The sequence below is a fragment of the Urocitellus parryii genome, chromosome 11 (assembly GCF_045843805.1).
Source record: "Urocitellus parryii isolate mUroPar1 chromosome 11, mUroPar1.hap1, whole genome shotgun sequence".
NCBI classification, from domain to species: Eukaryota; Metazoa; Chordata; class Mammalia; order Rodentia; family Sciuridae; genus Urocitellus; species Urocitellus parryii.
In genome coordinates, this window is record NC_135541.1 from 11,716,679 (window position 1) to 11,732,622 (window position 15,944).

General features: G+C 42.9%; 2 protein-coding genes across 15 annotated transcripts in view; both read right to left on the reverse strand.

The window, feature by feature from the left end:
- Positions 1 to 4,043, reverse strand: part of Ubr4 (ubiquitin protein ligase E3 component n-recognin 4) — a 129,162-nt gene extending 125,119 nt beyond the window's left edge. For all 8 annotated transcript variants that reach the window (XM_077803688.1, XM_077803687.1, XM_077803684.1 and 5 more), the window contains exon 1: positions 3,815 to 4,043. In XM_077803688.1, the coding sequence (XP_077659814.1) occupies positions 3,815 to 3,990 (176 nt within the window). In that variant the 5' untranslated portion in view covers positions 3,991 to 4,043. The remainder of the gene's footprint in view (positions 1 to 3,814) is intronic.
- A 5,295-nt stretch (positions 4,044 to 9,338) lies between these two features.
- Emc1 (ER membrane protein complex subunit 1) overlaps positions 9,339 to 15,944 on the reverse strand; it is a 29,244-nt gene continuing 22,638 nt past the window's right edge. For all 7 annotated transcript variants that reach the window (XM_077803743.1, XM_026400808.2, XM_026400803.2 and 4 more), the window contains 3 exons: positions 14,784 to 14,868; positions 13,618 to 13,747; positions 9,339 to 13,462 (listed from right to left, as the gene is read on the reverse strand). In XM_077803743.1, coding sequence (XP_077659869.1) covers positions 13,283 to 13,462; positions 13,618 to 13,747; positions 14,784 to 14,868 — 395 coding nt within the window. In that variant the 3' untranslated portion in view covers positions 9,339 to 13,282. The remainder of the gene's footprint in view (positions 13,463 to 13,617; positions 13,748 to 14,783; positions 14,869 to 15,944) is intronic.

A 15,944-nucleotide genomic window follows, 5' to 3' on the forward strand; every position in this document is an offset into this window, starting at 1 on the left:
ATACAGAATCATTAGACACCAGAACTATTCTCACAATGAGACACTATCTTTCGACAGTGGGCTTTTTGATCCCTGTAGGTCAATCATCACAGCTTACAAATGCAAAAGCACATTTGTGCATTACAGCATCACATTCTCCCTTTCGAGATTTTTAAGAAATGACTGTGCAGTATCTAATGACAATGTTGTAACAGCTTCCCCTTCCCAAGTAGATGTCTTTGCCCTAAATTTTTTCAAATATCCGGGAGGCAGAAATTGTCAGAGGCTTATCAGTAAAGAGGCCAGGTCAGCTCAAGGAAAAGGTTTGTTTTGATTGGGGGTTTGGTGTGTTTTGTTTTGTTTTACTTTTCCAGTTTGTTTTTAATCTGTAAAGACTCAGACTGTCTAATGGCAATTATGCTCACCAACATATCTTGCACAGAGTTAAGGATTTCTCTATACCTTAACACAGAAAGCTACATTCTACATTCAGCAATTATATTAATGAATCCCATGTATAGTATGTGGTCCAATGAACAAGTTTTAGCCACTTCTGATCTGAAGAGTTAATGTTGTTTAAATGATTTTTAAGTCTTTACTACTAAAATGCATACTAGCTATAGACAATGGAAATAAAAGTTATTCCCCTACTAGGCATGCTGGCACAAACCTGTAATCCCAGTGGCTTGGGAGGCTGAGGATCACAAGTTTAAGGTCAGCCTCATCAAATTAGCAAGGCCCTAAGCAACTTAGTGAGACACCCATCTCAAAAAGCAAAAAAGTGTTGGGGATGTAACTCAATGGTGAAGCAACCTTGGGTTAAATCTCCAGTACCAAAAAAAAAAAAAAAAAAAAAAAGTGAGAGAGAGAAAGAGAAGAAAATGAACCCCTGTCAATAACTCAGTTATCTCTTTCTTTAAAAACCTAATGATTCTTTTTACTTCATAATTTATTCATGCTAATATTAATCCATTCCTCCTTCATTTCACAACTTGGTTATGAAGTCAAACAAACTTGTCAAAAAGTACCTTTTCAACTATAAAAGCATGAAAGAAAAGCTAGGAAGTAGAATGGTAGAGTACTGAGGAATCTCTCAGATTAAGTACCATCATACCCAATAACCAAAGGAGGAGAATTCAATAAATGAGCAGGCCGCCAGACAGGAAGTAAAAGTTGATATGATGGAACCAGAACATCAAAAAGAGAAGCAGAGAACAGAAAATTACAACAGAAAAATAGAAGGTCCCAGGAGATAGGAAGAAAAACAGGGCAAGCATAACAATAGAAATAAGGGAACTGCAGAAGTTAGGAGTGGCAATCACACAAGCAAAGTACAGCCTGGGTATCTAAGCCTATGATTAACCAGAAGACAAAACTCACCTCAGTATCTGTCAGTGTTTGGTCTGATACTATACATTCTGTGGCTATAACTCATTATGCAAGAAATAATTGCACAATTTGAGAACTTTTCTTCATTTTTTGGAAAGGCAAATAAAGAAAACTTCTCAAACTGATGGCTTGGTATAAAATTTGTGTGTTCTAAGGCAAAAATCAGCACAGTGTGGCTGGCAGATCAAGTCCAACTAGTTGCCTATCTTTGTACAGCTCACATCTAAGAATGGTTTTTAAACTGAATATTCTATGACATGTAAACATCACATGAAATTCAAATTTTAGTGTCCATACCTAAGATTCTGAACACAGCTGCACCCCATTCATTTATATAAAGTATTGCCCACAGCTGCAATGAAAGAGTTGAGCAGTCCAGAGACCACAGGACCTGCTATTATGTGGCTCTTCCCAAAGTTTACCAACACTGAGCTCTACACCAAACTAACATTTTATGTTTAATTGGTATACACCATAAAGAACTTGTAAGTCAGATATTTCTTCCGTAAATTTTTCTTATGATCATACTTCTCTTACAGGACATGAAGAGGAAAAAATAACAGGCGTTCAAAATTAACTGAGGCCAGCACAGTGGCACACACCTGTAATCCCAGTGGCATGGGAGGCTGAGGCAGAAGGATCACGAGTTCAAAGCCAGCCTCAGCAACAGTGAGCAAGGTGCTAACCAATTCATTGAGACCCTGTCTCTAAATAAAAAATACAAAATAGGGCTGGAGGTGTGGCTCAGTGTCAAGTGCCCCCGAGTTCAATCCCCATACCACCATCCCAAAAATTAACTGAGGAACAAAAACAAAAATGAGGCCTTCAAAGATCTTGCCTTCCAATAAAACTGTTACTTAACCTATCAGTTTGGACTTCTTTTCTAAACCAAAAAGAAGTCCCACTAATAACTACAACCACAAACAACTACTCATTATCTCAGCTAATACAGGATGTGTGGGAGGGGTCATTAAAGCCTATACTAGCAAAATTCAAACCTATTTTGATGAATTTGGTTTTGGCTCCTTCAACAAGTTGGAGGAGTTGTTTAACTAATTCAGTTTAAAAGGCTTGGCCCCAGAAGAGAAGAATGTACAGGAGGTGTCAACAATTGATTTTACAACTTTCTTGGTTCAGATCCACAAAAACATAAAAGAAAATGTTGTAAAAAGAGTGGAACATTGTTAACAGCTAGTAACATTATGAGTATGATTCTGGAAAAAAAATACCACTAATCCAAATGTTTAAGACAGTTTTTTTAAAAAGCTACATAATTTGAGAGCGCTATCTCTGACACTTGTTTACATCTTTAGAACATTCACAGCTTACTAATTAGAAAGGAAAATCCACTTAACTCTGAAGTTATCAAACCCAACAATTACTTTATTATAATTTTTTAAATTCTGCATCCAAAACATCACAAGCCTAAGAACAATAAGCACCATAAGAAGCTCAAGTGTCAAACCATGAGCCTTCCTTAATTAATCAATAGCAATTTCTAACATCCTCGATAACACTTAGATATACCCTTGTTGGTAAGAAGCTAAAATGACCCAGTTAGCAACTGCAGGGAGTTGCCAAAGCAAGGTTTGGCTAGGAAAATGAAAGTGAGACTGGCCTTAAAAGTGTTAAGTCTACTATTAAACTAATGAAAGACCGCTCTAAGTACAGTATGTCAGGAAAAGGTAGACACTCTGAGATCACCACCTTCCTATGAACATGACTCTTGCAGTCTAAGAATCTCTGCAAAAAAAAAAAAAAAAAAACCATGAAACAGTAAGGCGATAAACAGTCTCACGTAAAAGTCTGCAGATATTTTATTGCAAGAGATGGGAGAGGAAGTACTCACTCCTCCGGGAAAATGATCTCTCAGACTCTCAGACTGCGATGTTCCTAATCAAACACCCGTTACAGCAGAAATGTGCAAGAAATGCAAAGTAAAAAGAAAGTCATCGGTGGAAACTAGTGGCTTCAGTCAGAGAAATAACACGTGCCTCTGGTGATTAGAGCACCACAGGGAGACCGTTATAAAATTATGTGGTAGATCTCCAATTTAAACCTCGGGCTACGCTCCAGCCCAGGCTAGAAGGATGAGTGCAGGCGAGAAATGCAAACTCATCCCAGCCTTGACCTTAGCACGGGGGCATCCCCGGGACGTTTCACTTGGGGCGCGATACATCTCAAAGTCACTTCAACGAGTGCGACCACGCCCTCCCGCGAGGCCGCCTTAAAAGTTTTGCTCTGGAGGGGAAATTGAGGCACAGATGGCTTCCCTAGGCGGCGGAGGGAAGCGGAGGCAAGCCCTGGCCTCCAGGGCCGAGGCGCCCGAGGCCGCGACTGGGGCGGGGGTCCCCAAGAGCAGGAGGCGGCCGGGGAAGCGGGTCCAGACGCTCCGGCTCCCCTCCCCTCCCCCTTGCGCCGCCCCGCCGGGGCCGCCGCCCGGTACCTCTCGATGACTGAGGCCACCAGCTGCGGCAACTCCTTCATCTCGAAGGCGGAGTAGGACGCGGACAGCAGGGGCCGCACCGCTACCTCCCAGCCCGGGGTCGTGTCCGCCCCCGTTGCCGGGGCCCCGGGCGCCGGTGCCGCTGCCGCCGCCTCTTCGCCGCCGCTCGTCGCCATCTTCCGTCGTACTACTGCGGCTCCCTCCGGGGGCTTGCCACCGGCCCAGCGCCTCCTCCCGGGAGGGGGCGGAAGTGACGCAATCCGTCGCGTCAGGCTGCGCGCCGCAGTCGCCGGCCAAAAAACGCGACGCGCGGGGCGGCCTCTCCCGTCTCACTTGAGGAACGAAGCGCGGCTGGGGGCTGGTCAGAGGTGCTGCGCCTGCGCAGAACCTAGCTCCGGACGAGGGCCGAGAGCGCTGACCTCTGCGCCTGCGCGCCCGAGATGCTGCTGCAGGTGGGCGCGATGTGGCTCCCGGAAGCCCAGGGAAGGTGAGCTCAGTGCTTGGGCTCGTGGAACTTGCCGGGTGGCAGAGCAGACTGCGCATCGGCGAAGGTACTAGCCCCAGCCCTGGAATGTCAAGGACGAGAAGAGCTGGTCGAAGCCTCATCACTCTCACCTGCGTCCCCTGCCTAGAGTCCCCACAGCGGTCATATATTAGAACTTAGTAGTGTGCAAACTTTCTCCATCTCACAACACCCTTGCAGTTATTTTAATCACTAATCCTTATTCTCTTCACTCTCAAATTGTTTGGATTTCCGTCTGTAATAATCCTACCAGCTTGTTTTTGCATCGCACTTTCCAGTGTTTCTGCCTAATAAATTTGGAGAAGGCGCTCCAGATAAAGATCTTCCTTTATAAATACCTCATTTATTTCAATATTGGAGGCGCGTTCTAGTGTTGCCCCAAAGGCTTGGAATGGCATCATCGACAGCCTAACTTTAGATGACAAATTAGGCTGAAAGCGACCAAAGAAAGAAACGGACCAAAACACTGATACATCTGACCCAGAAAACAGAAACTAATGACTAGTAAGAAAATTTTATGAATTAACTAAAGGATTTAAAATCCCAAGCAAAGACCTTCTCACCCCAACTGGCTGGACATGGAACTGAAATAAATTTTAAAATTTATAAAATGTATGATACAGTCATGTCACGGGAGATGCAACGCAAACTTTGCTAAATGGTATGGTCTAAAGATCAGTGTGGAAGCCGGCGCGATGGCGCAAACCTGTAATCCCAGCAGCTCGGGAGGCTGAGGCAGAAGAATCGCGAGTTCAAAGCCAGACTCAGAAAAAGCGAGGCAGGAGGGACTGGGATTGTGGCTCAGCGGTAGAGCGCTCACCTAGCACGTGCGAGGTTCGATCCTTAGCAGCACATAAAATTAAATAAATAAAATATAAACTGCTGAAACTATGATCCAAAATAAATCTTTAAGCAACTCAGTGACACCCTGTCTCTAAATAAAATACAAAATGGGGATTGGGGATGTGGCTCAGTGGCCAAGTGCTCCTGAGTTCATTCCCCGATTCCAAAAAAAGAAAAAAAAAAAATGAATGTGGAAATACTAATGAAGACACCTGCAGTGAGTAAAAAAATGATCTGCGGGCACGTGTGTTAACTTAACATTCATTCTCTTTCAAGTCGTTCCTCTCTTTCCTTCCTTCCTCCTATACTGGAAATTGAACCTGGGTGCTCTCCCAAATTTTCTGGGACTCTCCCAGGCATGGTGGTGCTGGCACTGGCCTGTAAACACTCCAGCTTGGGAGGCTGAGGCAGAAGAATCGCTAGTTCAAAGCCAGCCTCAGCAACTTAATGAGGTCCTGAGCAACTTGGCGAGATTCTGTCCCAAAGTAAAATATAAAAAGGGCTGGGGTGTGACTGAGTGGTTAAGTCCCCCTCGGTTCAATCCCCAGCACAAGGGGAAAATATTACTGAGACTGGACTCAAATTTGGGATTCTTTTGCTTCAGCCTCAGTCATCACTGCAACTACAGGTATGCACCCTCTGCCAGCTCAATTAAAATCATAATAAAAAGAGCTGAGGGTGTAGCTCAGAGGCAGATCACTACTGGTTCAATTCCCCAGTACCACAGTGGGGGGACGATTATCTTGACATAAATTGGAATTACATGAATATACACACATGACATGTTCACTGAGTCATACAATTATAATTTGTACACTTTAGTGGTTGTAAATTGTACATTAAACTATTTAAAAACAAACAACCAGAGGTGGATTTGCCTTACAGCTGGAGCCTCAAAAGCAAGAGATTGACATTTTTATTTAAAAAAAAAAAATCCTGTCTGATACACAGTTGCCTAAAATAAATTCTAATAGATACAGTGTTTTAGAAACAATGGAATAAAAAACTCATAGCTTTTAGCTCCCAGGGACCAGCCACAGAGGTCAAGCTAAGCTTTTACAAAGTTACAAGAAAAAGTAATTGTGCCTGTTTTGTGGAAACTCTCACTCTATTTTGAGTACTGAAAGATACAAATGGGGAGCAACTTCTTTTTGGTCAGTCACAACAGATTTTCCCCCAACTACCAAGAATATAAATATTTAGATTAGAAACAATTCAATTTAGCAATATGACACAATTATTTGTAATCTACAAGTATTTATTATTGTCCCCAATAACACTATGAACTGAAAACAAAGATGTGTCTTACAACCGTTTTGCTTTAAGAAAGAAAGAAATTTGGTAATTCTACTGCGACTAAAATAGGAGGAAGCAAGACTTACAGAAAACCAAGGAAGGAAAGAAGAGCAACACTGAATTATTAAAATCAGTATGACTTGGTGAACATCCAAATTTGTAGTGCTGTTCATTAGTAGCCAATGTGAATCAATAAGAGCTTAACTTACAAATTGCTATAAAATGAAGTTTAGATGTGCCAACTCAGCTTGAATAATTTACAAAAAATCAAAAGTAGAAGAGTTTTGTGAAATCTTATGTTTAATTTCCAATTCTATTACATCTCTTAGGATTTACAGTCTCAAGAATGTTTTGACCCATCAGATTGAGAGAGAGACAGGAGGGGAAAGGATAAAGCAAGTGTAAAACGTTAGCCTTTGGGGGTGGGATTGGATATCATAAAAATATAGGGAGGGGTCTGGGGCTGTAGCTCAGTGGCAGAGCACCTACCTACCATTGTGAGGCACTGGTTGGATCCTCACCACCACATTTAAAAATAAATTAATATTGTGTGTCCCTCTACAACCAAAAAAATATTTTTTAAAAAGCAGGGGGTGGGAATGCTGGGGTTGTAGCTTAGTCATAGAGTGCTCACCTAGCATACGTAAGGCATTGGGATCGATCCTCAGCACCACATAAAAATAAAATAAAGGTATTGTGTTCACCTACAATCCCCAGTACCACCAAAAAAAAAGCATATATTAAAAAAAAAAGATATAGGGAGGATCAGTGGAGTAAAAGGAGATCAAGAGGGAAGGAGGACGTGGTACAATGGTGCATGCCTGTAAGCCCAGCGGCTGCGGAGGCTGAGGCAGGAGAATTGCAAGTTCAAAGCCAGCCTCAGCAACCTAGCAAGGTCCTAAGCAACTCAGTGAGATCTTATCTCTAAATAAAATACCAAAAAATGACTGAGGACGTGGCTCAGTGGTTAAGTGCCCTTGGGTTTAATCCCCAGAGCCAAAAAAAAAAAAAAAGTAGTGATGCATTTAAAAAAAGAAAACTTAATGTTTGAGGAATCTGGGTGGAAGGTCTCTGGGAATTCTTTATACTATTCTTGCAACTTTTCTATATAAAATTGTGTGAGGAAAAGTCTGTAAATATTTAGGAAAGCATGATTAGAGTATAACGACAGAGCGCCTATTATGTAATAGACACCTAACAGAAGGAAAGTAGCTTCCACATAGGGACAGTGGTTCTTTAGCACTGTTGGAAGTTGGGGCACAGAAGTGCTGTCCTGATCAGTCCTCATCAGTGAAATTAGTAATCTTGTTTCCTCTGCAGATATATGCCTACAGTAAAAACCATGAGTAGGATATAATATCACACTTCCTCTTCTTATCCCATAATGACCAAGCAAACATTTACAATGGCATTTTAGCTTATCAGCTTTTTTACAGGAGGAAAAAAACAGAACATTAACTTTTTTTTTTTTTTACAGAATATGATTTTTTTTGAGAGAGAGAGAATTTTTTAATATTTATTTTTAGTTTTCGATGGACACAACATCTTTGTTTGTCTGTGGTGCTGAGGATCGAACCCGGGCATGCAGCCCAGGCGAGCGCGCTACCGCTTGAGCCACATCCCCAGCCCAAACTTATTTTTTTAAATTAAAGCATTATAGTTCTACATAGTAGTAGTTCACTTTGACAAAATCATACCTACAGGGAATTTAGTGTGTGTGTGTGTGTGTGTGTATCAAATAGATATTTTTTTCCAGGATACCCTGCAGATAGTAAAATCTAGATACTCAAGACCCTAATATAAAATGGCATAGTATTTGCACATAACCTATGTACATTCTCCCATATACATCATCTCTAGATTATTTATAATGCTTAATGCAATATAAATGCCATGTAATTTTTATACTGTATTATTTAAGGAGTAATCACACACACACACACCCAAAAAGTATACATGTTCAGGATAAATGTAGGGTTTTTGGTTGTTTTTTCAAATGTTTTAAGTTCAATGTTGGTTGAATCTGAGGGTGCAGAACCCACTGGTATGGAAGGCCAATTATATGGGCTTCTCATTAGTGAACTGACATTCTGGTTTATCAGTTTTGGTTTTTTGTTTTGTTTTGTTTTCTGGTACTGAGAATTGGACCCAGGGGTGCTTAACCACTGAGCTACAGAGCTACATTCCCAGCCCTCTGTATTTTTTTGAGACACATTCACACTAAGTTGCTTAGGGGCTGAGACTGTCCTCAAACTTGCAATCCTCATGCCTCAGGCTCCCAAGTCACTGGGATCACTGGCCCTACCACCATGCCTGTCTGGTGTCAGTCTATTAGTCCAATTCGGACTTCATCACAGAATATGGGATACATAATGTCATCACAGCCATGATGTGAACCACGAGGTATGATGGAGTTTAGGAGTGAGTGTGCCTTTCAAATTAATTTCCACTTAATAATTTGTTTTCTTGACTCTCATTCTTTTCTTTTGGAGCTGCTGGGGATCAAACACAGGGCCCTGCACATGCAAGGGATGCCCTCTCCCACAAAGCCACACTCCAGCCCTTCATTCTTGCTAAGGGATAGAAGAGCAGGGTACTTCAGTATAATTCTGGCTGTTTTGTACAGTTAGTTTCCTGAGTGGCCTTAGCCTCTATTCTGGAAAGAAAAAAAAAAAAAAAATACTTTCTTGGTACCAAGGGTCAGAAATTTATATCAGCACTTAGGCTGGTGGCAAACAGCCTTCTTGGCTAGAGGTAACTCTCAACCAGCATGACACCCCTAACTCCTAAAAAGTGGGGGAGGGGTGAGTGTGTACACATCCTTTATGCTAAAATTCTTACTGGAAAGATGGCCCAAATAATATAATAATGATTTGCTGGGATTACATTCCTGAAAGAATATTTAATTGATCCAATAAAAATCTCTAATGGAGGGCTGGGGATGTGGCTCAAGCGTTAGCGTGCTCGCCTGGCATTCGCGGGGCGCTGGGTTTGATCCTCAGCACCACATAAAAATAAAATAAAGATGTTGTGTCCACGGAAAACTAAAAAAAATAAATATTTTTTAAAAAATCTCTAATGGAGCCATGCACGGTGGCGCAGGTCTGTAATCCCAGCAGATCAGGCGGCTGAGGCAGGAGGATCAAGAGTTCAAAGCCAGCCTCAGCAAGAGCAAGGTGCTAAGCAACTCAGTGAGACCCTGTCTCTAAATAAAATACAAAATAGGGATGTGGCTCATTGGTCGAGAGCCCCTGAGTTCAATCCCTAGTACCAAAGACAAAAATCTCTTTAAGAATTTCAACCTTGTAACCATTAAAAGTGGCATGGAAGATTCATACTATGGTTGACAGGAGCTCTCTATGGTGTACCAAGTGATAAATTCAAGTTGCAGATCAATTGGGTAGCCAAAAGAGAGACATATCAAATTGCTCAGTGGTGACCTGTGAAACAGGGGTTGAGGGGAGATTTTGGTTTTTATATTTGAGGTACGGGGGATAGAACTCAGGGCTGCCAAGCACTCTACCATTGAGCCATAGCCAGAGCTCAAAACTTTAAAAGGATGGGGGTAGTGGACTGAGGAGGTAGCTCAGTTGTAGAGTGCTTGAGTGACACACATGAGTCCTGGATTCAATCCCCAGTACCACAAAGAGAAAGAGAGAAGCTGACAGAGATTTATAGATTTAAGGACTGCCTTCAAGAAGTTTCACATTTGCTCAGTACAGACAAGAGGGTGGACAGGCCCAGAATTCCACCCCACTGAAAAAAGGAGAAATGAGTTAACTCACAATTTAGAATTGTGGACTGTGGTAGCTAAATAAATATTGGGCAATGCAAACAAAAATTATTTGGATTTCAGAAAAGTTGAACCCTATAACTCATGTGGTAGTTAAGTTACAAGGTCAGTTGTCTATTAGTACCACCTCTAGGTTACGGCAATAAAATCTTAACATAAAGGGATGGGTACATACAAAAACTAATCTCAATTAAAACAAACAAAAATTCTTCCTAACCCTAAATCTTCTATTGCAATTGGAATTCTGTTTCTAATTCTTGCACATTCCTCAATAATCAATTCCCATCCTAAGTCCAAGGCTAAGGAGAAATCAATAAAAGCCACAAACCATTTTACATGATTCCCAACAGGGATTTAGATCACTAAGTACTCAGAACTACTTAGCTGCAAAATTTATGCGAAAAGGTCTACTAGGATGACCAAATTTAAAAATTGGCCCAGAAAATACTAAGGAATCACCCATTTTAAGTTAAACATCATAGGGGGCCCCAAACTAACCTAATTCGTAAGACCAGGGAAGAGAAAGCCCAAGGGATGTGCACAGAAAGAGGACAAGCAAATGGATCAGAGAATAGGGAGGAAACAGGGTCCCAAGCTGTGCGGAGGGTGGAGTAGCTGGTCAGACGAATGCAACTTCAAGGTGTCTGAAGGCTGCACCTGAGGCGAGACTTGGGTGTGACTGTGGCATTAGCTATTTTAAGCACCTGCTCCAAGGTAAGTTTGAGTAGTAGATGGTAATGGTTAGAGCCAAAATAAGGGAATCTTATAAATTGCAGATAACTTCCCTCCATTAGCTTGTTCTTTAAGATTTGGAAACGTAGGTAAATGATACTAGAATCTTATGGATTATGTGGGCTGAGGAAGCAGAAAAGGCAGCAAGACAATAGCTGATGATGTCACTTATGTATCTTTATATAAATACCGACAGCCGGTGTTCCAGCCAAGTATCTCAAAACAAAGGCAATTTTTTTTTTTTCCCTAACTTGTACTTACTCCTTTCTCCCAGGTTACTTTAAGTAATTATTCAAGTACTGGAGATTGAACCCAGGGGCATTTTACCACTGAGCTATATCCCCAAATCTATTTATTGTTTTATTTTGCGATGGGGGCTCACTAAATTGCCCATGCTAGCTTCAAACTTGTGATTCTCTTGCCTGGGCCTCCTGAGTTGCTGGAATTACAGGCCCGTGCCACTGCACCCAGTCCAGGTTAATTTAAACAAAACACGCTGAGTCAGGGTGAATAGACATATTTTCCTGGCAATACATAATCATGCCTTCACTAATATCTATTTGACAACCTTATTACTAAAGTGCGAAGATTATCATTTTTCTTCCTTCTCCATGATAACCTACCTTCAGAATAAGACCACAGAAAGAAGAATTGTTTTTAAATAACCTAAACCAACTCAATTGTCATGTTTTCTTACTAAATACACTCACTCTACTTCTGTACTGCTTTTCTCCACTCTAATGCAAAAGTAATCTCATAGTGGTCATCTTAAGATACAGAACAGGACTCAGGTCAGTCATTCATCACTTTATTCTGAAGATTGAGTGTACCTCTCCCTCTAATCAAAGGGCTAGAGATGACCTATGCTATCACGGTAAAGAGAAGCCCCACTATTCCCCAAGTCCATGAAGCCCTTAGATCTCCTTTTGTCTGAAGCAGTCACAGCAGCCCAGCTAAGCACTGTAGCACCTGCACAGTGCTTCTCTTGTTGAAAGCTTCAAAGATTAGGCTGGGGGCCCGAGATATGGCTCAGTGGTAGATCCTTGCCCGGCATGCCTGAGGTCTTGGGTCAGATCCCCAGCACCACAAAAAAAAAAAGTCAGATCAGTAAGATTTAAAACCTCATCTTAAGAGGAAATATAACACACATTTTAATTTGTATTTAAAACTAGCTGAGGATTTAGCTTAGTGGTAGAGTGTGTGTTTAGTATGCACAGGCCCTGGAATCAATCCCCAGCACCAAAATAAAATAAAACAAAAAAGCCCTAAACTAAAAATAAATAATAGGGTTCTTAAACTTTCTTGAACTAAGCCATAAGATGACTAGGCCAGTCCATGGGTAAAGTGAGAGTATGAGATACCAAGAAACAGGCAGACTCTTTCCATTCACTTGAAATCTGTTCAAGGTTCAGATAATTCAGTAGTTTTTAAAAGGCCTCAGCCAGGCTGGGGATGCAGCTCAGTAGTAGAGCACTTGCCTAGCATGTGTGAGGCCCTGGGTTCTGTTCCCAGCACCACCAAAAACAATTCAAAAAAAAAAAGAAGCTTCAGCTCTGACATATCTCAGGAGAAAAGCACAGGTAATACCCAAACAACCAAGATGTAATTATGCACTTGGCCTTGATGGACTGAAGCAAAGCCTGGGTGGCCCAACCTAATAAATTAAGCATGAAACAAGAGGCTTAATTAAAATTAGTTCTAACACCATGTACAAATTCCACAACGCACCTTACTTCAGAGGGAAGTCTTAAGAAGTTGATCAGCCCTCAACCCTCAGCTAAGGAAGAGCCCACCCTACCCTTCAAGGTCAAGCAGTAAATGCACCTATAACGTGGAGCTGGCAAGAAAAGCTCCCTCTGGTTTTGATGCAAGAGGCAAGGGAAAAGTCAGAAGGATTTCTAGATAAGGCTGGGAAATAAAGGCAAACTGAAATCAAATTAAACAGGTCTCACAAAAGAAGACAATCATTTGGAGGTCTTATGAAGAAACAGAACTTCCATGAGAGGACAAAGAAAGAGAACTGAGCAGCAGCCGTGAACTTGAGCAGGAACCCCTCAGGTGCTCTGTGATCCTCAGCTGAGTTGGAGAGTGTGGTCTGCATTCGTGGGACTGTGCATCGTGTATCCCAAAAGCAGTTATGCATGAAAGTTCATCTTCTTTCCTTCAACTCTTGAGAACAGGAGCAGACACCCCTGCCACTGACCCGCCAGGCCACCGCTGCCACTCCCTAGCTGACCCACGTCCTCAAGGCTCTCCAATACCAGCACAATGTCTTCAGGCTTTACCGCCAGGCTCGATTCAGGAGTTTCACCTGTGCCAGTCTCTTAGTGATCATGGTGGCAAAAACAAGGCCAAAGAGGACACTGCTGATTAACACATAGTCATAGTCATCCTTCAGGACATCAAACTGTTTGGATGGGTAGACTCGCGTTTGGTAAATGTCCAAACCATAGGCCACAACCTGGGAGACAGACGGAATGAGAATTAGGAAGAATGGCAGCCGGAGAGCCACCACAACCTCAAATTCGGGGACAGAAGGGAATGCTATCCTCAGCTGTTTCCCAAGAGTGGTACGATGAACAGATGCCTTACAGGGTGGCTGTGGGCTCCACTCACCAAACAAGTGGACTCCAGGCCTGAGGGAGCCGTGTAGATGCCTCGCATCCGGGAGACTGTCTGGTTGTAGTTGATGAAGCGCTCTGCATGTATCTGTACGTCTGGAGAATACGGGATTAGGTTCTCCTCTCTGCAAAACAACAGAGGGGACAGGCACTCTGAAGCTGCTGTACAGGGACCCCTTGGCTGCCTCTCCTTGGTCCTGGGACTTTTCCAGGCCACATATCTAACTTCAAATCTCCTGTGAAGCCTACTTGGATTAAGTGGTTAAAATCTTAGGGCTGAATGTTAGGAAGGCAGTCTGGAGGGTACTGCTGAGATCTGGATTCCTACTTTGCTCTAAACCTGAAAAGCAGCAATATACAGTTGACGGGGATTTCACACAGAGGAGAAAAGTCAGGGCCATTTTCAAACCAATACACTGAGCCACAAGGCCAGCCCCTGCTCTCCACTCCAGTGCCTCTATCCCGCTCCTCCTGGCCATCATCCCCGGTGCTAGCCACCTTTCTCATGCAGTGCTCCAAACCACACTCCCCTGCCCCTCAAGGACAAATCTGCTATCTTTACAATGTCCACACTGGGAGTGCCCCTAACTGAACAGAAGTCAGGATGGAGGTGGGAATGTACACAGAGATGGTGTCTGCTGACAGTGAATGACCTATCTGTTGTCCCCAGGCCTGGCCCCATGACTTCCATGACTCGCCAGTGTCTCCACACTCAATGATCTAGCCACACAGGCCTATCCTCCCGAACTCCGCAGACATGACTGCAGGGCCTCAGCCCACCTGTTCCCTCTTCCTAGAAAGTTCTGCGTCATCCACAACACAGGATCCTCCACCTCCTTTAGGGCTTTACTCAAGTCATTCTCCTTTTCAGAGGGGTTTTCCCAGGCCACCTGATCGCAAATCCCACCTGGACACATCCCCTTTGTAGCCGGCTCTGTATTATTTTTCCTCCTCAGCATTACAAGTGCCGGATACTGCACTTAATTTTCTTGTTATTTATTTATTTATTTTCCACCAGAAGGTAGGCTCCTCTTCGTCAGACTTATTCAAGTCCCCAGTCCCTAGGTTGGCAAGATGGCACAGGGCAGGCTAACAATCAAAGTTCATTGGTGAAGTGAAGTTCCTATGGCCAGAGCCTTTAGCACAGCCACAGGGCCTCACCTGCTTTGTTCCGTTGGGATCTCAGGACGCCGGGGATCCAGCAGGGCCTTGGGGAGGGAAAGAATTGCTCCAGAAGGGAGCCCAACTGCAAAGGAAGAAGGGAATGTTCACTTACCTAAAACACAGGGAGGGTCAGTTACAAAAATACTGTTACAGAAATTTCAAATAAAGAGTTTAAATCAAGCAAAAGATTGGTCAAGGAGGCTCCTTTAAATCGTCAAAAATGGTAATCCAATAATATACATGGGTCTGAGTGAAGGTTCCCACTTTTGAAGATACTGGTTTCTTCCCATACCATCATCCTACGACACTAGAAGATGAAGTTCTAAATCAAGTTATGGGTAACGGTGAAAGAGAAGAGTGTGGAAGGAAGGCAACTTGGACTTCATCATCCCTCTGCCTCCCCCCAGTAGTCTCCTTCTCCTTAAGCAAAACAGGCCGTGTCTGGCAGTGTGGCCGGCCAGGGAGTGCGGCAGGCCAGCAGCATGAGTTTGTGTGGGAGTCAGTGATGCTGATGGAAGCTCTTACGCTGCCAAGAGGGTTGCCTTCCTCGGATCTGACAGTCCACACCGTAGCCAGTGGCTGTCTAAGCTGAGAGCCCCAAATGTAGGCCTAGGAGACCACTGAACAATCACTGAGTCCTGAACTTGGACTATACAAGATGAAATCTTGCTGACGTCTAAACAAGTCAACTCAGGCTATGTTAAGAATAATACCAGGGGGCTGATATTGTGGCTCAGTGGTAGAGCGCTTGCCCAGCATGTGTGAGGCACTGCGTTTGATTCTCAGCACTGTATATGAATAAATAAAATAAAGGTCCACTGACAACTTAAAAAAAAGAATATCAAGCCACATGATGTACAAAAATGGGATCTTAATGTCATGTAACCTTAAAAGAACAACAAAAAAATGACATCAGGACCATAGACAGTAGTGCACATCTGTAATCACAACTACTTGGGAGGCTGAGGCAGGAGGATCACCAGTTCAAGGCTGGCCTTGAACTTTTGAGACCTTGTCTCAAAAAAAAAAACAAAACAACAAAAAAAAAAACGCTGGGGGTAGAACACCCCCAAGTTCAATCCCCAGTACCACAAAAAAAAAAAAAAAAAAAGAATACCATCAGGGGTTGCTTTTCTAGCTGGGTGAAAACACCAAAGA